At 36.4% G+C, this 23,446-nt stretch overlaps 1 protein-coding gene across 1 annotated transcript in view; it reads right to left on the bottom strand.

Annotated features, from left to right (window-relative positions):
- Positions 1–23,446, bottom strand: part of LOC308498989 (cubilin-like) — a gene marked incomplete at its 5' end in the record, with an annotated part of 216,957 nt that overhangs the window by 164,293 nt on the left and 29,218 nt on the right. The window contains 5 exons of the mRNA XM_081051777.1: positions 9,445–9,632; positions 12,105–12,261; positions 13,099–13,280; positions 13,694–13,854; positions 15,183–15,372. Coding sequence (XP_080907903.1) covers positions 9,445–9,632; positions 12,105–12,261; positions 13,099–13,280; positions 13,694–13,854; positions 15,183–15,372 — 878 coding nt within the window. The remainder of the gene's footprint in view (positions 1–9,444; positions 9,633–12,104; positions 12,262–13,098; positions 13,281–13,693; positions 13,855–15,182; positions 15,373–23,446) is intronic.

The raw sequence follows: 23,446 nt of genomic DNA, 5'->3' as shown, positions 1-23,446 counted from the left end.
AGAGCTGTTTGGAAACCATAGCTCTTCATTTACTGAAAAATGGTTTAGAGAGCAAAAATCAATCCATGACATTCTGTTTGTGCTGAAATAATAAACAATATTCAGTAGCACTAAATAAATAACATTTATCAGCTGAGTATTATTCTAAGCCCTTCATTTGTTTTGCCTAATTTAAAACTCCTAGCAACTGTATAACCCTGGTCATATTGTTATCTCCGTTTTAGAGTTCTTGAAACTGAGGTATGTAGAAGTTTAGTAATTCGACATTTTAAAAGGCATCAACTCCTCAAGAAGATTTTCTTGTTTCCTTCATTAGAAGCATCAAAATGCATCAATGAACCAGCTGCAGATAGAAAGCAAGAGGAAAGCTTGGGCGCCTATTAGACATTTCCTGTGAGTGAGCAATGGAAGAATTACTAAATCTTTTTTCACTATTACCGTTCCACAGTAATAAGAGAGCTGGTTTAAGCAATTCTAATTCCAGTGAAACCCCAGGAAGGAGACAGAAAGATGTGCAACAGAAAGAGTAGTGCCTGGAGTTGTTCCCAACTGTGGTTTATCTTCAAAGCAAAAACTAAGGTAATTGTTTCTGAGACTTGTACAGAATCTGTATGTCTTCCTGCAAATAACTCTGATGTGTGGTGCAAACACAAACATCTGTTTACATTTCCCTTATTAGAGAGGATTAAAGTCTTTCAAGGGATAAAGGAAATCCAGATCTTACCCAGAGCTGTACCCATGGAGTAAGGGAACTTGGAAGAGAAAGACAGCACTGTCAGAGTTGCTAAACACTCCCTGCCTGGGAGTGGAAGCCAGACCTCGCTGGGAGGAGCACCACTCAAGTGACAGGGCACGAGGAATGGAGGTGGCATTGCCAAGAGGTGGCTGTTGTAACAAGGGTAAGAAAGAAAAAAACATCCTGAGAGTTTAGAGGGAGACTCTGAATGGCCACACAAGAGTTGTGCTCTTTCCAGAAGGAGTGTGGGGGGATAATAATAAGCATTTCTTGAGTACTCAATATTTGCCAGGTGTGTGGATGATCTTATAGCAATTTTATGAGTAGGTGTCATTATTACCTCCATTTTTAAATGTGAGTAAACAGAGGCAGCAAGAGGTTAAATTTGGTGTCCAAGGTCATAGCTGCTAAAGAGGAGCCACGTTTTGAATCTAGGAAGCTCCAGCATCCACACTCGGGTTAGATAGACCTGAGCATGAACCTGAGCTCCATCCCCTCCTGACAGTGTGAACCTGAGTATTGTTACTTATCTGAGTCCCAGTTCTCCTGTCTGTTAAATGAGAGCAAAAATATGTAATTCCTGGACTATCATGAGGATAAGCAATAATATCAATCAAAGTGCCTATAACAGTAGACATTTGTTATTGTAATTCTCAACATTAACATCTGGGATGTGAAGGAGAACGTTCTAATATCTCACAAAGTTAAAAGTTTCATTTATTTATGTGACAATAAAAATGGAAAATACTCAGAACACATCTCTAGAATAATGTTTCCCTAAGAATGTTCTGTGGAATACAAATGTCCAATAAGGTGTTAGTTAGAATTCTGGGCAAAGACTAATCTACCTGGAATGTCACCTTTGGTGTTCCCCCCTCAGAACGGCCTTATTATCTCTTCCGGTTGTGTGCAATCTACTAGGCGGTATCCCGATGTCTTGTTTTCCTTCACTGTATTACCCCCCCCCCCATCCAGTAATTTATCCAGTTCTGTTGGTTTTAGCCCTTAGTACTCTCCAATCCTTCTAATACATTCTCCTACACAGCAGTGTGAAGAACTCCTGCCATCTCTGTCACCCATCTCCACTACCCTTACCTCCCTTCAACTTACTGTTAAAACCAGAGTTTTTAAAAGTGTCCGTCTGGGCAATCCAAGCTATTTCCCTGCTTGCGCTCTTGAAAGATCTCTTGCTGCTTTTGGGAAGGTCCCCGAAATTCTGTGTGTACCCACAAAGCTCTACAGTCCCTGGTCCCTGCCCACCTGGAAGCCTCACACTTGGCGTCAGCCACAGTAGACTTCTCTGAGTTCTGACAAGGATTCTTTCCTTAATCCAAATCTAGTCAGGCTCCTCTAAGCCTTCTTCTCGTCTAGGTCTCCAACTTAGTCTATGAAAACTAGACTCCAGCGCAAATGATTTCATTACTCATCGCCCCACATGATAAGGCTTAAACACGAGCATAGTTTCTAGTATCTCCAGGCCACATCCCTAGGATGACCACAGCCCCCTTAAAGTGTCTGCCTGAGAAAGATCAAGGCTTCCAACACCAGCCAAGACCTGAAAATAGGCCCCAGACCAGCCTTTCTTAGAGCACTAATGAAAACGACTTAGAATTGTGAGTCTTCCTCTGTCCCTTTGAGATGTATATGTATCTTTTACAGTTCAAGACTGTCTTTCTTTCTCAAGGACCTGAAAACCATTCCTTTGAAATGTCATCACCCCAGGATCCCAGTTTCTGTGAGAGGAAGAATCCCAGCTTCCATCACTGCCAGCTCACAGACGCAGCTGACCGAAGCAGCCTTACACTGACCAAGCCTTTGAAGGTTTTCATTTCCCTGACTCTGTTCAAGCAGCCGCCGCTCCCCTTCCAAATCCCACATTCTCCCTTTAAAACGTCAGTCATGTCTGTACAAACTGAAGTCGACTTCAGTTCATAGCAGACCCTCTTCCCTATTGCAGTAGTGTTAGGTTGGTGCAAAAGTAATTGTGGTTTTTGCAATTATTTTGAGCCTTTTAAACCATAATTACTTTTGCACCAAGCTAATATATCACTGATTAAAATTCATCCTTACCCATCTAACTAATGTCTGGCTTTATCTCTGCCAGTTCTTCAAACACAGCTTCCCTTAGTAAAACTTCCAGCTTCCTCCACACCTGGTCCAGTTACTCTTCCTCAGGATACATTCCCTGACCCACAGATGAACTTGGTTTTCTTGCTTCATATCTTCAGAGCACCCAATAATATTCCCCGATAACACTTAACACACCCTGTAATTAAATCTGTATTGTGTGACAAATTAATTAACATCTGTCTCCTCCATGAAGACAGGGAAAACTGATGCTAAAACAATTATGTTTCCACAGCCTCCATGCCTACAATACATGTGAATGACTGAATGAATGGATACATGAATGAACAATGCATATTTATGATGGTAACAGCTGGAGGAACACCACAGCAAACACAGAAAACAGCAAACCTTGTTTTTTGAAGAGAAATTTTGAAGAGAAGTGCTACTCTAGACTAATTCTGGTCGGCAAAGAATGGTTGTTAACTTAGAGGCAACCGGAACATTAGGAGAGAGTAATCAATTTCCTTAGCCTGTGATGACTGCACACATCAGTCATGGTCCTGAGGTTATAGAAAGCCAGGCTTCAAAACGAGATATGAGCCCATGGACCAAAGAAATCAAAAATGAAAGAAAAAAGAGAAGCAATAGAAAAAGGAAAGGAAAAAAACTTGTAAATGACAACTTCCACAAAAATTAAATTCTCTCTTCAAAGTCATGAATAACTTTTGCAACAATAAAAGGGAAGACGTCTGAAGACATCAATTAAGAAGAAACCCATGGAGCTTCTTAGGAGCTTTCTGACCATTTTATAAGCACACATACAAAATAGTTAAACTTTGGGAAACAGCACAGTTAGAAAAAATGTCTATTTTTTGAAGCTATCATTAGGGCAAAAGAAAGATAAAATTGTGGATTTGATCAACAGCATAACTTCATGCAAGGGAAATAGAAACATGCCTTAGTATGACTTTGAAACTGAAAGAAGAGACGATGAAATCCAATTTAGAAGATAAGGCAGTCAATTCTTCAAATGAATTTTTTCAGGTTTAAGTGAATTACATCTCACAGTACTGAAAGATACTCATACAGTCACTACAGAGCTAAGTTTGTAATCTTGTTGAAATTCATGGGTATATAAGAAATGTTTTAGCAGGTCAGCAGAACCCATGTCCCCACTCAAAGATTCTGCCTCAGACCACACACGTGATCTGTGAGCAACGTTGGCCAGAGGGCTGGACCCCACTGCTCCTGGCCAGAGCTGGTCATACTGCCCAGAAGGCGCCCATCCATCAGCAGGCTAGATCCATGCCTTTGGGTCAGGGTCAAAAAGATGAACCACTTGTGCTGGTCACTTGTCCACAAAGGAAAGTCTAGTTGGTTGTAAGCATTTGAGGTAAATGGTCATCATGTGAAAATGTAAAGTCATGGCTGGGGTGGCCATATTGAAATTAAAATTTTCATGTTGCAGAAACTCAGAGGAAGCTTTCGGGAAAGAGATGGGAATGGAGTATACAATGCAAGGAGAAGCAACAAACCAGTAAGAGAGGGGGGAGAATCCACCAAGCTGTCTGTTCCTGCCCTCGCCAGCTTTCTAGTTTATCCTGTGTATCATGAGGTTTCTTACTTTCTTCAGAGTAACAGTCCTTTCACAAACACTTCTCTTTTCTACTGGTTTAATAAGAGTGTGTACCTGCAACCAAGAATGCAAAGCAGAACAATGAAAACTAGAACTGCCAGGGGCCTAAAGGGAAAATTATTCAATTTCCAAAACGTGTAAAAGATTTATTCTGGTGTCTCACAGATGAGTAAGATTAACAGTAATTTTTGGGAAAATTCTAAATTAGACATGAAAAATAACTTGTCGGCATGTAGCAAAGAAAGAGGCGATGATAATAAATGATCACTGCTTATTTATGAAGAAGTCATGCTAAAATAATATAAATTTCTCTTTGTGACAGTGTTACTAAAGTGATAGATCCAAGGATTCCATGGACAGTCCCTCATGTCACCTCTGAGAGGGATAGAAAGTTGTGAAAGAGTGTACAGACAGAGGGTATGGGGTGTCATGGCCTAGAATGGCTTGGAGCCACAGTGCCAGATGGAAAGCCTGGCTTTGCCACCTGTAATCTTTGTGGACAACCTGCATTTGCCTCAGTTGTCTCACTTGTCAAATGAGGATAATATTTCCTATATTACATGGTTGCTATCATAATTACCTGGTAAATAATAAGTGCTCAATAAAGATCAGCAATTATTATTACTGAGTTGTTTGAATAGTGCTTTCGCAAAAGTGTTCAATAATAGAGCACTTTAATCAAAGAAATCTATCATTTTGGAGTATTTGATATAGGCGCCATCTTGTTTGACATTTTTATCAATCATTTTTGAAGAAGACTAGACCAATGGCCAATGAGTCAATATGCAAATGAAAAAGGCTCTACAGACCAGAGAATCAGGATTTAGTGGGATCACAATGTAATGGCATTCTTAGGCAAAATAGTCAAATATTACTTACTAGGGATAATAGCCCACCATGATTCCCCGAAAATAAGACCCAACTGGACAATCAGCTCGAATGCGTCTTTTGGAGCAAAATTTAATATAAGACCTGGTCTTAGTTCACTATGGCAATTTACTATTACTAACATTACAATTCATGTTAAAGTAACCTGGAGATTCTAAGTCTTAACATAGTCCAACACTATCATTGAGTAACAATAAACTCATTTAACTTCAGCCTACAATACCAGAAATACATGAACCAGGTAATGTAGCCCCAACATATTTGGCCCTGGCCAGGTCAGTTGGAGTGTTCCATCCAATCCTGGGCCACATTTTAAGAGACACTGATGTATAAGAGACCATGTATAGGACCATGTATAGACCATGTATAGGAGACACTGATGTATAAGAGACCATGTATAGGTCTCTTATACTGATTTAAGAGACTGATTTAAGAGACACTGATGCATAAGAGACCATGTATAGGACCATGTATAGACCATGTATAGGAGCATGTCCCATGAAAGCTTGCCACGTGAGGACCAGTTAGGGCAATAAAGGATGAGGATTAGAGAAAAGCGGACAAAACTGAATGCAGATTTGCTCAAGAGAAACAGACACTGAATTCATGAACTTACCTTTCAGTCTACATTCACTCTTGCCCCTTCACTGCCTATTCACACCAGTCTTGTTCCTGCTCCTACTACCCTTCAAGCACTGCTCTGCCCAGAGTCACACTGATCTCCAAGGGACACCCCTCAACCCTGACCTTTCTTGACCCTTTGGGAGTATCTCCCCTTGTTGATCACTGTCACCTTCTATCATACTCTCAATTTCCATGACACAATAACCTGTCGTTTTCCTCCTCTCTTTTCTCACCACACACATGCTCCCTGCTGACCTTATTCATTCCCTGGCCTTCCTGTACATCTCTGTGCTGATTTCTCCCAAATCTGTCACTTCTCTTTGCATATTCAGTCACCTATAACAAATCTCCTCTTCCACATGGAGACTCAGACTCAAAATAAAAATTAAAAAATAAAATTAAGATGTAAAATACAGAAAGCACGCTTAAAGTTGGCTTCTCATAACTATATGAATAATATGGTCTTACTCCTTTAAGCAAATGTCCCTTCCTCCCATTGAATATTTTAGTGCCAAATCTCCATCATTTTGTTTTGCCCAGAGGACCAAATAATAAAGGATGGATTAGATTCCCAGTAGGATCTTTACCAACCTACACCCCTCAGCAAAGTGGTGCACAAGGCCTGACCAGCACCTAATCAAGTCCTTTCTTAGTTTCACTTCTATTAATTCAAAATAACTCAATTCTGGCTGCAGTGACAGTCCCGCAGTTGGGACTTGGCTAAGTCACTGGAAGAAAACCTTTAACCAGAAGTTATTAAAATAATGAAAACTAGATTTTGTGTTTGTGGCTTTTCTCTCCTTAAATGGTTACTTGTGCTTTCAAATTTTCCATCATAGACCAGCCATTGTAACGACTGTTCTGGTCCTGCTCCTTGGCTTACAGAAATAGAAAAAAAAAATCTCCTCCCTCTGGCAACAGCATCATTCTTTGGAAGCCTTTGCTGAACTTCTGGTTCTCATTCTGTCTTTCTGCTGCTTTCACCATCGATGTTACACAAGATAGATGGCATGCCTATAATATCATCTATGAAAGACCCCTCCTGAGCTGCTTTGCAGTGATTGGAACAAGTAGTTTTTATTTGACAGTTTTCAAACACCTCCACAAATGATCTGATGGGCCTTGTTACCGTTCCAGCCTCAAGTACGTCCAGAGAGACAGAGTCCAGTCCCTGGAAAGATTTCATCTCATTTCCTCTCCACTCTTTCTGCCAAAAGCTCCTCTAAAGTCCAGTTCAAATGCTTCCTCCTCTCAGCAGCTGTCTCCATTGTGCTTTATCAAATCACTGAATGGTGCCTAGCATATTGTAATACACGCAGCACTCTGCATGGCCATGAGTTCTGGTTTGGTTTGCACTCAAAGTAGTAGAATCGCCGTGAAAGTGTAAGCTTTACGCCAAAAGGCCAGTTTGGAAGTTTGTTCTTTTTCATTAACTGATAGCTTTCATTAAACTGATGCTAAAACATGGCTGTGACATTCAATGCCACCTGAATTTAATTTAACTTACTGACCACCTGTAAGGTCCCAGCTCTAAAATCAGTGCCTGGGTTATAAAGTTGGTAGAAGATAGCTCGCACGTTCCAAAAGCTTGTGACCCAGTAGGGCATGTGGGCTTCATCACAACTGGTAAAAATGTGATATGATAAACTGCCGTGTTTGTGGTATGAACAAGGGGCTTTGAAGGCAACTTTTCCATATTTTCTAATGAATGATCAAGATCTCACCATATGAAGAAAAGAAAACGATGGCTCCTCCAGGTAAATGGAATGACACAAGCACACCATTATTGAGCTTGTGGAGACCATTTAAATAGTAGATCATGGAAAGTGGACTTAAAACCATTGTCAAGTTTGCTTGTAAGTTTGTTTTATATTGTGTCATATTTTCTTGGAATACTAGTAAATTTACTTTCTAATAAGTAAACACTATGGCTGCTATTTCCATAATATTGAACTTTTCTAAATATGGAGGGTGCCCTAAAAATACATACACATTTTACGAAATGAAAAAAAACTATTAAAATTATAATACTCAATACGTACCGATAACAAAAGATGAATGAATACAAGTCATGTCTGACTTCTGCAATTACAAGAGGTGCTCAAAGTGATTACCATCAGCATCCAGACACTTCTAATTTCAGCGAACTACTGCTTGAGCAACGTTGACCAAAGTGTCCACTTGTATACGTTTTTTGGACACCTCCAGTATACAGCAAGATTGTTTTTTTTTTTTTTAACCCATACAATTATCCGTCAGAAACAAGGAAATCCATTCAATCAGGACCTCACAAAGCCTCTCAAAGTACAGGAAGCTTTCTCTCCTTAGTTTTGAAAAACAAAAGTGTTATTTTGAAAAGATATTGTTAACCTCAAACAATCTCAATCAATGCTAGTTTTGTTTTTTTTTAAAGAAATGATAAAAAGAGGAGTGAGAAAATTTTACCAGGATAAAGTATTTTTTCTACATCCTGAAAGTGACAAGTGTTGGATGCTGGAAGTCTTTCAAGCAAGACATGTAAAAATCACTGATTACCTTAAAAAGGAAAACACTAAATCACTGTTTTATGGATAGGTGGGATGGAGGGAAAATGACCTAATGTTATCAGAGTTGGTACTTGCCACTTCAGAAAAGATTTCTAGTGAAAACATCATACGTTGATTCAAAAGTCTTACATATTAGTACCAGTGTAGATGGATGTAAAAATGATGTGTTAGGTGACTGATTTTATAATGATAAAAACTAGATGTCAACATATATGTAAATAGTTTGAGTAAAATTGTTTTATGAAGTGAGGAAGCGGAAGCCAGTATTTCTAAATTAATGGTTTATAAAATATATAATTTTATAAGAATGCATAATTACATTAATAAAGTAAGTACAATAAGTAGCTGCCTAACTTTATAATCTAAAGCCTTAAAAAGTTGCATAGGAAAGTTAGCAAAAACACATTAATAAATAGTAGCTTACCTCATATTTGGGGTTGTCTAATTTTCAAGCAAATTTTATTGCATAGCATTGTATACCTTGTTAATGGTGGTCAATATTATAACAAACAGAAACTTCTGTTTTACAAAAAGTAAAAGTAACTAAAATGAACACAAATTTAAAAATAAAAACAAGATTCATAATGATTCCTAGTATCAGGCAAATTATGTATTAAATAAAGCCATGATACCGAAACATTTTCTGATCTCTTGTTTATAGAGAACAAACATTAAAGAAAAAAAAGAAGTTATTCTACTTCTGCATTATTTAAATAATGTGAGGTCAGTCAGCCCAGATAGTTCTTTGGGTATAAAATTTAGTAGATTAAATATCTTTAACATTTAGGTGATGCGGTCAAAAAGACATGCAATATACCTGCTTAAATACCATGGGTAGTGGGTATATTATAGATGTGCAGGGCAGCATTAGGGGTTCACTTCCAGCTTGGCCTGCCTAACTTCATCTGAAAATGCAGTGATTTACTCAGCTTCAGAATACATACCTCTAAGTAGTCTGTGGAGCAGTTTATGTGAAGTTCCAATTCAAATCCTAAAAATGTGTAATTCACAGTGTTGCCAGTTGTTGCTTGGATGGTCCAGTTGCAACGCTGATTGTTAGAATAGGGATTTGGATAATGGATACTCTCTAAGATGCCATAGGTTTGATTCACAATCATCACGTTCTTACACGCTGGAAAAAATAACCATGACTGTTAAGAACCACTATCATACAATCATAATTGCTCCAAGATGTGTGTGAGATTTTCCTTTAAGAAAACATCGAGATTGTGTGTGTGTGTGTGTGTGTGTGTGCAGCATTTTTACAGTGACAGGGTCTCCATTTAGAACAAAAATACTTAAGTGAATTCATCAACTTTAAAGTGTCATGAAAATTGCCTATGTTAAAATGGGCATCAAATTCCTGTGCCGTAGTAGAGAGCAACACAGCATAGCACTCTTCAGAGATCAGCTGAATTTCTTTGCTTTGAGAAATGGATTAAACGTTCTGTGCTTCTGTATCCCTAACTTTAACATTTGGAAGTGACAGCAATCCTGACCTTTAAATTCAACAGTTTAACAACACGAAGTTTTATGTGACTACTAAAAAGGAATAACAACATGGCTTTGTTGAATTCAAAAGTCAGCATGAAATTCACAATAAAGGCTCTGTTATTCCTATAGTTAGTCATCAGGAAGTAATAAATGAATAGAGGGAATGTAAACAATTTGAAGAAAGAATGGAAGACTAAATATGGCTAGTCCTGGGGGTCCGTGCCATGTGCAGCCAGACCTAACGGCCTGCACAAGGCAGGCGCATGCCTTTTCTCAAGTCTTTCTCATATGGTCGGTATGATGTGCAATAGAAGAGAAAGAGAAAAGGCATGTTCTATTGAAAAAGTTTTCTCTGAAGAATGTGGTTCATAGCTGCATTTCTACTACCACGTACTTTGTGGCAGGTGGCTGAAACACCATTTATAAACTTCGGTTTGGAAAAGCATACATTTGTGGCTCTTCAAAAACTTCCTTTGCTGGAGAATGGGAATGCTCAAACTATTTCTCTTTGAAAGTTCTTAGGTCACATTTTTATCCACAGAGGATTTCTAAAGAATAATTTTGTTACTGTAGATGCCTGCAAGAAGTTACACGTATTAGGCAGACAGGTATCGTGTGCCTCAATGATGACAAAACAAGGTAGAGGGAAATTCATTCCAGTAAAACCATATGGACTATTCTCAGTGCTCAGAAATTATACTGTCTGTAAACCTTCAGTTTCAAATGTTAAATGATATGAGAAATCTCACTGCTTAGCTCTGATTTTACTTTTAAGAACCTATATCCCATGTACATTAAGTGACTCCTTCAATGTTCTGAAATTGTGAGAAAAAAATCAAGTAGCACAGGAATAAAAAGAAAAGGATGGGATCTTCAGTAAGGATTCTGACTGTAACCAAGAAACAAATTATCACAGCAATAATAAAATGAGAGAGATATTTATGTGCTCAACCAAACTCATATATCCGTGATAGAATTTGAGAGAGCTTTTCATACACTAATGATGTATTTCTGAAGAACAAAGCTATATTATCATTAAAACTCAGTATTCAAAACTATCTGAGTGTGCCGCCGTGGGCTACCGTGCACTGCCATGAGCACCAGTGACCGGCAAGGTGGAAGAAGGCGGGGAAAAAGCTATCTAGAATTCAACCTAACGCCAATGTAAGTGAATGGGAATCTTCAAATTCATACCTAAGCAAGGTTAAATATGAATACTCTCAACTAATCCAAAGGGACATTATACATTCAGATTATGATTTTGTGACTTTCAACTCCATTTTTAGGCAATTGTGTCAAAATTATAGATAAATTTAGATTTCATGGGGCAAGCAACAGCACTTTCAAAAACACAAGTAATGTTTATTAAAAAGCAGAAATTCAAGGAAATCTTGTTTTCTTGAATGCCCATTTTGAAACTATAGAAAGTATCTAATTCTAGAGCTAGAGAAGATTTTGCAATCACCCAATTTAATCTTTTCTAAGAGAGAAAAAAAAAATCATGGAATCCCGGAGAAGAAAAACGACTTACAAGGATTAGGGGATAGGACAAACCCTTGGGCCCCTGGACTTTCTGTTTAACACTGTTTTAATTCCACCAGGTTGCCTCATGGGAAAGTAGATTTTAAAATGGAATGTCTATAAAGACCAGATTTTTCCACAGTAAAGAATGTGCCTACTCCACGTAGGATTCACAAGGACCACAATTTCCCTTAATAAAATTAAGGTACCTTCTGCAGTACACGACAGAAAAATGGTGTGGGAGATACTATGTACAATGGAATAATGTCTAATTAGAAGGTCGTAATGTTTGATACAAATGAAAACCCACTAGTTGTTAACCCGTGACACAGATCTTTAGCTGAATTGTAACTATCTCAGCATGTTAAATACTCTTCTGAGTTCCTCCAGCTTACCACATGCTTTAGTCATATGATAAATGTAATGCATAAACATTTCTCCTTCAAGTTGAGTTAAATTTTTCTCAAAAGGAGGTGAGATTTATTTTAATGATTCAAACAAATGGGTTATATATTTTTTGCAGTTTGTTTCATTCATCAAAAGATTGAAGACCCACAACAGGCACTGAGCAGCCAGGATGCCCACTTACTCTGCTGGTATTTGGCCAGGAAGCCACTTCCTTGTTGACCTTCATCTGTCCGCAGTTTTAAAAGCATGCTGTCTCCACTCGAACGAATGAGAGGAGGTTTCTCACTCCCACAAAGCTGAGTTAGCAGGTGAGAGCTGGTGCTCGGGCCATCATATACCTTTAATAAAACATTTTAAATGGATTTAATAATCAGATGATTATGGCTATAAACATTATGTAAAGGCCTCAGTAATACTTTAGAAGTGGGGAAAAAATACATATATGACATAACATATGAATATCCCTGGATCAAAATATCTTTAAAAATTATATTTAAGTGTCCATAAACTTGAGCCATGAACTTGGGCCATTCAACCATGGCTATATATAACAGTTAGGGTGTGAACCCAGTCTGAAATCTGAGAATTGAAAATGAAAGACTAATACATAGTTTTGAAACCGTAGCTGTTATCAGTAGTCCTCTTTGCCTTTTTATTTCACTGCTTATAATTTATGACATTTTAATACATTTTTCATTTAGATCACTTTTTAATGGACAAAGCAGAATTGCTGGTACTGTAAAAAGCCCTATTTGGATGACTTTAATTATCTTCTCTAATTCATCCATATAGTCTTCTCAATTGTTATTTTTCACTTCATATGTAGAAAGTACATAGATACTAATTATGATAAATCTCATAATACTTTTCAGCAGGCTCTTAACCACATTTTAATAGTCCATATTCAATAGATTTTAAATACTTAGTGTATTAAGTCAATCAGTACTACATACTATTGTTAGAAGGCTATCACGTTCATCAAATTCTCTTTCAATTTTTAATTCTATTTAAAATGTTTATGTGGATGTTTAAACAAAATGTTCCCCTTCCCTAAATCTCATACATAAATAAATAAATAAATAAAGAAATAAATAAATAAATAAATAAATAAATGCATTCATGCATGTTGGGTGAGGTAGGAGCAGTGAATGATATATCTGAGACTTTATACATACAGCCAGATAATCTAAAGTGCAGTTTGGGTGATGCTCCAAGTGAAAGTCTTCAAATTCCAGTTCAAACGGGCTGCCACGGCTGGATTTCAGCCACCAGTAGCATTCCGAACTGTGGTAGTAAGGCATGGGGTAGTTGGGAGACGTGAACGTGCCAGTGGAAGTGGTGAGATTGCCCCCACAACCTATAGGAGAAAGAGATGGAATGACGCATGTCGTTTCCTTTCCAGGACAACTGACTCTTCTTGTTTATATCAGGCTGTTGCTCCCATTTAAACCAAGTTGTGAAACAACTACATCTCCAGAGAACAACTAGCCTAGAATCCTAATTCATGTCGGTGTACTTTCCTCTTCCTAATCAAGACGACCAACTTGATAAAATATACCAGGGAGCCAGAACATTTTCCCTTGCCTTGTCCTTCAAAAACAAAAGGCAGCTGTTAACTCCGAAATATTTATAATGTTGAAGTTGATTACAAATAGTAATCACAAAACACAACTGGAAAAAAAAATGGATAAGAGTATGGCAGTCCAAGAACCAAGAAACCAATCCAGCTGGACTCTCCAATCCAATCAAAGGTAGCTCTGTGCTACTTACCTGTTAATGATCCATCCCAGTAAGCTGAGAATCCAGACTTTGACTCAAAAATGTCACTTTTAAATTGTAACCACAGTTTGTTACTGTGAGAGATGATTCTCGGAGGTAGATTTGAGCCACAGTATTCTCCCAGGGATGGTGAAGTTTCATAACCTCCATCTCTGTGACAAAATACAGATATCAACATTCATTAGGTTATTGACAATACTACTGTATGAATATTTAACATTATTTGAACTTTGAGATCACAGATTAGTTTATATCAATTAACGTCTCTCAGAAATACTCTAAAAAACACAATTTCAAGTTTTCAATTTATTCAATAGTATTTGAATGACTTAACAAAAAAACATCATTTATAGATGGCATGACATTTGTTATAACCAATTGCAAAATGAGATAAAGTGTTTAATCTTCTCTTTAAAATGAAGTGTCTATTAAATATGTTAAAGAATACCAGATAAAGAAACCATAATTATTAATAGGGTAAAGAAATGTTGCTTAATTTTACAGAGAAATCTTAAATGTTTTTCTTCTAATTTGAAACTTTTCAAAATTTAATATATCACATATGACATATTTAGCAAAATCTAAAAAACTTCTTTCCCCAAGAACTTTGGGAGTCTTAAGTCTAGTTTATAATCTGGAGCTTTTACATGCCAAACAAACAAACAAACAAATAAATAAACAGTATTCACTCGACATACTGTTAATCATTAAAGCCGAATGATTAATTGCTGTAAATTAAGAAAAGTATATTTTAGCATGATTGGTACAACTGTGATTTATTATTTTAGTACCTTACTTTATATCATAGAATAAAATTTACTATAAAATAGTGTAAGAGTCCAGGCTTTTGAAATGCCACATAAACAATTTACCACAGATGCACACCAAACTGATTAGGCAAATTTAACTTAATAAAATGATCTGAGTAGATTTCAATAGATAAGTCAACTTACCTTTAGTGCAAATATAACTTTTAAACACATTTTTTCGAAGTAGCAAAGAATTGAAAAAATGCTTTGCACTGAAATTCACAAGCCTAGACTTTTCTTATTTGAACACAAAAGACTTTGTGAAAACCTTAAGATAAGTTGCTATCTTAGCATCATTTTGTGATATAATCAGACAGTAAAAAAGCCTAACATTTAAACTGTTTTTACATAAAGAAAGTAGATATTCAACAATAGCAAATATCTAATTTCAGAGTGGTAGTACATTTGTTTATTCTGCTCAAATAAAATCTGGAGTTTATTTTCAAATACTCCCAGTAAAAGAATCGTTTCAAAATGACCACTGACTCTTACGCAATTTTATAGTTTTCTTCTGTTAAGTCAGGGTCCAAATGACAAACTTCATCCTGTACAAGAAAGAGTACAACGCGGAGCCTTACAGAGAATTTCCATATTTTTCCTTAACCTTTCCAGGAAAGATTATGAATTAAAATGAATAATGAAAAAGATTGAGATAAAATGAAGGTGCTTACTTGATGGCCACAAAATCTATACATTTCCCACCGAGGGCCTCCTCCAAGGAGAAATTTGTGAAGTGCAGTGCAATCTGTTGGCTGATTCCTACCGTGATCCGATAGATGCAATTACAATTGTTGGGGTAATTGTTGGGGTAGTTTGGAGAAGTGAAGGTCCCAGATAATTCTGTATAGTCTATTAAGCATACTGTGAAAATAAATAGACCACAAGGGGGAAAAAAGAAAATATTACGCTACATTTATAAGACATTCAGTCATATACGCTTGGTTAATTTGTACCAATGTACTTGATTGTCAACAGGCCTCTGGTATGTTCAAAGAATGATTTCATTTCAAAGCAAAGGTTTTGAATTCTCAAAAGCGAAGATAATTATTAATAGCAAACTTACTCTAAGTAGTAGAAATTTGTTATATATATTGTAAGTGAGCAACTTTTTACGTTCTCAAAAGTATTGTATATTTTTCTAATTCATGGAAATTACCATAAATATTACAAATGTGGCTCCACTACAGAAATTACAGAGGGGGCCTAGAAATAATTCAGTTCTGTTCTCCTTTTCATAAGCTTTCTTTAAAACAGTTTGCACCAAAGCATGTATTTATGAGAAATGGCAAAGCAGTTACCTCCACCAAGCAGTAAACAGTAGGATATGAGACCCAGGGATCAGAGTGGCCTTACACCAATGCCCAGCTCAAACACTGACAAGCTGTGCAAACTTGGACAAGTTACTTCACCTCTCTGAGCCTCATCTCTAAAATGGAGATAACTATCTTTCAGTGTACATGAGAGGCTTAGAGATAATGCAATTAAAGGGCTTGGCACATAGTATGTGCTCAAAAAAATGGTAGTAATCATCATTATGTTTCAAAATAGAAAAGTGTAAAAAAACAGAGCATAAATTATGAGGGATAAATTAGATCATTCACATAAAACATTTAGGTAGTACTTGGACAATTTTATGTTCTAAACAAATATTAACTGTTCTACTTGAAGAGTTTGAGCTTTACCTGTCCAGTCCTCCAGACTCTGTATTTGCTAACCAACCCAGTCAATCTCCTATGCCCTCCAAATCTGAGATATTTTCCAAAGAAAATCTGGGTTCAATGCATTTTAAATGTATCTTCATTTGTATCTAGTAAAAACACAAATCTGTCCAGGAATAGACACACATCTCCAACTGAGAGGTTTTTGGGGGAGAATAAACTACTGTATGTAATCATGAGTAAAAAAAGAAAATGAGGATGTTTAAGTATTCTATTTCCCAGTTGCTGCTATATAATCATATTTAGCAATAAAAGAGGAACCACTGGTATTGAGAGCCCAGATGCATAAAAAAATATTACAGGTTCTACTACCTATGTGCAGCCCTTGAGATTTGCATATTTAATTTTATAGAGAGAAAATATTCACCAAATATTTGGTTTACTCTATTTTAAGCAGCAAGCAATCAAGGCTTTACTGTATTAAAGGAATAGACAGTGGTATTTAACTCAAAGATGAATGTCATATACTTTCCTATATTTTTCTATGGTCTGCCAAGACATTTCTTCAAGGGGGAAAAAAGGAAGGAAGGAAAGAGGGAAGGAAGGAAGGAAGGAAGGAAGGAAGGAAGGAAGGAAGGAAGGAAGGAAGGAAGGAAGGAAGGAAAAAAGGAAGGAAGGAAAGAAGGAAAGAAGCAAGGAAGGAAAGAAGGAAGGAAGGAAGGAAGGAAGGAAGGAAGGAAGGAAGGAAGGAAGGAAGGAAGGAAGGAAGGAAGAAGACAGGTAGAAGACAGAGGGAGGGAGAAGGACAGAGAGAGAGAAGTGAAGGTAGAGGTGGTAAATTAAGTATTTCAGACCTAGTAATGAGTATTAATTACTGAGATAATAATTCGTGGATCACATGGACATTAAGGCTGTGACCCAGTCTCCCTGAGCTGGTTTTTATGCAATGACCTAGTCTCCCTGAGCTGACAGAACTGACAGATTCATTGACCACCCTCACATTCAGATAGCTTTAGCCAGTAAATCAAATATCTAGAGCAATTATCTATTCTTGTCACTTGTTCTTAAAGAGATAATGTTCCTTGCTTACCCACTTGACTCCCAGAGGGGAAATATAATTACATCGAATATTTCTAATGCAACTTACAAGTCTGTAAGAGAATGGTATGTATAATCAGCTTCCCACGTAAAGGAACATAATTTAATAAAAATTTTGAGAAGTAATGATGAGTAATTTCCCTGTAACTTATCCATATATAAGTCATTATTGCAGCATAATGGTGGTTTTTTTTTTTGTTAATCTGTACTGAAATGTTGATTTACATATCAAGCTTCTTTTTTGTTACTGTAACAAAGGTAAACACAGCTCCTAATGTATTCAAATAATCTTCACACAGTTCATTTTGTCGGAAATGCTGTATCTAACAACCTCGCCTTCTTCCCCAACACAATCTTTAACAAATAAACTCTTACCTATCATCTAAGGTCAAATTCAAACAATACTTCCTCTGTGAAGACTTTCCCCATCAAGTAGAATTAAATTACCTGTGCTCCAGCAAAAGAAACCATGGACAAAATAAAGAGGCAACCAACTGAATGGGAGAAGGTGTTTGCAAACAGTGCCTCCAATAAAGGGCTAATATCCAAATATACAAGGAACTCATGCAACTCAACAACAAAAAAACAAACAACCCAATTGAAAAATGGGCAGAGGACCTGAAGAGACATTTCTCCAAAGAGGACATACAAATGGCAAATAGACATATGAAAAAATGCTCAACATCACTAATCATCAGAGAAATGCAAATAAAAACCACAGTGAGATATCACCTCACCCCAGTCAGAATGGCTATCATCAAGACAAATAGTAACAAGCATTGGAGAGGCTGTGGAGAAAAAGGAACCCTCATCCACTGTTGGTGGGAATGCAGACTGGTGCAGCCGCTATGGAAGGCAGTGTGGAGGTTCCTCAAAAAATTACAAATAGAATTACCATATGACCCAGCAATCCCTCTCCTGGGTATCTACCCAAAAAATCTGAAAACATTTATCCATAAAGGCACGTGTGCTCCATGTTCATTGCAGCTTTGTTTACGGTGGCCAAGACATGGAAACAACCAAAATGTCCTTCGATAGATGAATGGATAAAGAAGTTGTGGTATATATACACAATGGAATACTATTCCGTGGTAAGAAAAGATGATATAGGAATATTTGTGACAACATGGACAGATCTTGAGAGTCTGATGCTAAGCAAAATAAGTCAGGCAGAAAAAGCAGAGAACCATATGATTTCAGTGATATGTGGTATATAAACAAAAACAGCAAAAGAACAATACAAACAAATAAGAAACAAAAACTCATAGACACAGACAATAGTTTAGTGGTTACCAGAGGGTAAGGGGGTGGGGGGTGGGAGATGAGGGTAAGGGGGATCAAATATATGGTGATGGAAGGAGAACTGACTCTGGGTGGTGAACACACAATGGGATTTATAGATGATGTAATACAGAATGGTACACCTGAAATCTATGTAATTTTACTGATAATTGTCACCCCAATAAATTTTTTAAAAAAAGAAAAAAGAATTACCTGTGCTCAATAAAACTTGATGCAAACATACTTTATTGTGATTGTTTTTTATATGAGTATATGTTCTCTAAAGTCCTTGAACTACAAATAGGACCTTTATTAACTTTCACTTACCATAGTAGTGGCCCAGATCACATCTAATAAATGCTTGTTTAAATTATATTACAGAATGCATGGAAAACTGAGAAGGGTTGGACAAGTATCTAATTTCCTCCCACTCTCTCTGCCCCATCCTGTTATCCCCTCCACTTTTCTTACCTCATTTTTCCTCTCCTTCCTATCCTCCCTCCTGAATAGGATGAGATTCTTGAATATTTTATAAGGTCTATTAAATCTAAATTATAGAAATCTCTGCTTCCAGCCATGACGAGTAACTAGTACTAGACTTCATAACAACAACAACAATAATAATAATATAATTCTGTCTACCTGCCCTCATTTTTATGCAATTTTAGTTATACCTTTTAATTCCATTTATATCATAAACTCCACCTTACTATTATTTTTTGCTTTGAATCATTAGATAATCAAATTATGACATAGTCATGCAATGGATGGCTACTGGTCAATAAAAAAAAAATGCTTATAAATAGAACTATATGAACAAATTCTAGAAGCATTATGCTGAGTGAAAGAAGCCAGCCATAAAAGAGTGTCCCTACTCATATTTACCTTTTGAACAGGCAAAACTAATCAATAGTGACAAGAATAAGGTCTGCAACTGTTGAGATGGCAGATGTGGAGGGATCAATGAAAGGAGCGCAAGGATGCTTTCTGGATGATAAAAGTGTACTATATTTTGAATGGAGTAGTGATTACATGGGGATACGCATTTGTTAAAACTACAAATTAATGTTATTATATGAAATTACAAAGTAGAAATCTGTTCTATTAAAAATTTGAAAGTTCTGTGCAAAAACAGGTTGAGTTCTCTAAAATAAATCAAATAATTCAGATACCCAATAAATAATAAATAAAATTAAAATAGAAAAATCAAAAAAATATTTTGAAGGTATACATGCTATAAATATTAATATATAATTCATATTAAATTTTGATTATAGTTTTATGAGATTCACATATTTAATTTTATAAAGAGAAAAACAATGGCTCTCTGAACTTAATGTGTCTATTTCTTGAAAGGCTGGTAACTGTTCTTATCTAACACTGAAGTCTGTACAATGTTCATGTTTTCTTCCTTTGACATAAATGGCTCTTTGTAGAATAAAATCAATATGGATAAATATTACTGGTAGGCTTTGGTTTCTTCTTCTGCTTTGCAATAAAGCACAAATAATTAAAATTGAATATATTCCCATAAAAGGATATTCATGTATTGCCATAATTCTTACTGCATCAATACAAAATGGAAACATAAAAATGCCTTTGTTTTTATCTTATGCTGCCAAAGGAAAACTCATATCCAGTGGCAGTTTACCTTTTATGATGCTCTAACAATATTTACAAAGAGGTAAAAGAAAAAAGTACATTTCTTCCATCCAATATATTCAATTAAACTCGCAACAGAAAAGCACAAAAGCACATCTCTGAAGATCAAAGACAACTTTTGATAGGCCTCACATATCTTTCTTTCTGACCAACTTCAAAAAAAAAAAAAGTTAAGAAAGAAAAGAGAAATTATACAAATGTCCTCTGTGGACCATTATAAAATATCAAAACTCTATCTTTCTAAAACTCATGATGTATCTTTGCCTCCACTAGTCATTTTTAAATAAGTTTTAGTAACGTAGCATTCAGCTCATTATCAAAGGAGAAAATCTGAAACATGGATAATCCTGCAACCCACAAAGCAATGATGATACATCAGTCCCATACGATTTGGGTGACAGAAATAGAATCAAATGATCCTGTGGATTTGAGAATGTATCTCTTAGGGAGACCCTAGACTGTGGGTAACTGCCCCGCCATACTTTCCAGCTTTCCCTTATGCGATAATGTATGTGATTATCCAATTACATTAGCGAGCAATCGATAGGCGATGCTTTCTAAAATCATTTATGAGATGTTTTATGTCTGCGGGAATCCAAATGATTCAGAGATATGTGCTAATTAATAGTCAAACCAGGAACCATCATCAGCTTCTACTGGCATACTTGGCTTAACATTCTTCAAAGTGAAGACTTGAGGAAAGGTAGAATTATCTAACATTTTGCTCTACAATTTGCTGCTAGGCGGTCACAGTCACAGCTTTTTGTTTTTCCTCACAGATGACCAATTCAAATAAATATGAAAATAAGCTAATTCAGTAATGCAACTATGGTAAAATTGTACTTGCATGTCAGTCATTATATTTTAAACTATCATGCTTTACAGGTATTATGTAATGTTCACAAAGAATGTCTCATTTTATCTTCCCCAACAATGTGAAACAGCCACTCATAACCTTCACTTTTTAGAGCGGTACATGTGGATGAGAGATCTGAGACTCCCAGAGGTTAAGTTCTATAAAATCACTTAGTCTGGACATGCCAAAGAGAAAATTTGAGCCCAAGCCCTCTGTTTCCAAAACCTGTGCTCTTTAATGACCCCTGGTTTCTCTCTGCAAGAAATGTCAATTTAGAAATGAAAGTGAGGAGAAGGTAGGGATATCGCAAGTAGATGTTCTTGTTTTTTACCATTTTCATTCTAAGGACTAGGAAATATAATACATTACATAAATCTGAACTGGAAAGTGCTGGAGTATCCATATAAACAAAAATATGAGAAAATACTAAATAGTAAGAAAAGTAAATCTTTAAAAGATGAAAAGACTTACTAAGAAAACCTTTTCAGAGGGAAACTATCTGAATATCTCCTAGCAGAAAATCCAGAATTCAAGGTGGTTAGAAAGAACCAGAGATTCTTCCAAGTTAATACCCAAGCGGGAACCAGAACCAAGTTTTACCTTCAGCCTGTCTTGCACCATATCATGGGAGGTACTCTCTACCACGAGCAGTTCAAATCTAATCCACCATTTCATTTCAGCTGTAATTGTATAGCAATTTATGTGTTTAGAGTAGACTTTCAGAGTCTCTGAGGAACTGCAAAGTTTCATTAGAATCATTTGAATTGCTTGGTGGAAACCCACCCTAGACCTATTTGAATCAGAATTTCTGGGTAGGGCCCCAATACCTGAATTTGTAACAAGAAAATCCTACCCCAAGTTTCTTATGAACAGTAGATTTTGGGAAAACTGCTCTACTACATTTAAGTTCTAAAACAGACACAAAAACTGTCTCTATTTGTCTCTTCTACAGAAACCCTCTTTCATCCTTCTTGTAATTATTCCTTGATCTATCTTTTAGGTGCCCTATCTAGCTCAGTCCGAGATGACTGATGAGAAACAGACACACACTGGGGAGTCAGTGGGAACACTGAGCTGGGAGTAAGGAGACTGGGAAAGCCCACTAGGGTCCACTTTTAACCCTATCCTGATGTGGTTCTGAAACTTCCTGTCCATTTCCTACAGGCAACTGTAAAGCTCTCTCTTTACAGAAAATCTGAAAAGTCCACCACGTTTTTACTATAGCTCTGAAATGAATGTTAGCAGCCACACAATGACAGTTCATCTAGAGCATTTCCAATGGCTAATCTAGACATAGTAAGACAAATGGTTTGGATGTTGGGGCTGGATTTGGGGGTTTGTCTGCTAAACCAACTAGCTGTGTATTCTTGGGAGGATAAATTCAATTCTGGACTTCAATTTCCTTCCTTTAAAAAACAAGATAATTGGACTAGATTAGTGTTTCAAACTTTCTGATGCACCATAAAAAACACAATTTATATCAATCACGGTTTATATCAATACTGCAGTTTTCATAAACACCAAACTTTGTATGATAAACCCTGATACTATTCTATTCATTACTTTTGACAAATGTAAGTTTGTTCAATGCAAATTCACACCTAATAAATTTCATGACCCACTAATGAGTCATGAATGTTGCAATGTTGAAAACACTAAATTAGATGTTATATGGGTTTTCTTTTATTGTTAAAATAGAAAATGCATCAAGTACATTTCTCTATTTCTTATACTTTTAAAGTTCCCTCTTGGTAGGATTATATTAATGTATATACAGCAGATGTTAATAGAATATAAAATTACAGTTTTAAATTAGTAAAGTCAACTAATTGATTAAATTTGTAAGAAGAAACTCCTACCCCAAGTTTATGAACAGTAGAGCTTGGGAACACTACTCTACTGGATTTCATTTACAAATTAGGTAAATAAAGTTAAGTAATCTCACAGAATTGAAATGTTTCATACTTTAAATGAGCAAACATTTAAAACCTTGTCTTATTATCAGTTATGAAGAAAATCTCAAGAGTTTCTACCCACAAACATTTCACTCGTTAGATTTTTGCTTTTATTTCCCCCAGGCACATCTGGACGAAGGCAGAAACAGTGATGAGGGAGGAAGTCAAAGTAATGACCAGAAGCCAGTCTCTCTCCTCCCAAACACATATTTAGAGGCTGACATCACAGCCCCATGGCATGTACTACAGATGGAAAAGTAACTGGATTGAAGTCAGGAAATTTAATCTTTATCAGATGAAGACAGGAAAGACTTCAGCAGAGAAATTCACACCTGTTGTGCCAAGTAACTAGAAATCAAGAAGCAAATACTTTCATTGTCCCTTGGAAAGTAACTTCTGCTAGAGCAATAAATAAAATAGAATGA

This window comes from Rhinolophus hipposideros (genome assembly GCF_964194185.1).
Source record: "Rhinolophus hipposideros genome assembly, chromosome: 1".
Lineage (NCBI taxonomy): Eukaryota > Metazoa > Chordata > Mammalia > Chiroptera > Rhinolophidae > Rhinolophus > Rhinolophus hipposideros.
The sequence above is the reverse complement of the archived record's forward strand: the minus strand, read 5'-3'. Positions and strand labels throughout refer to the sequence as shown.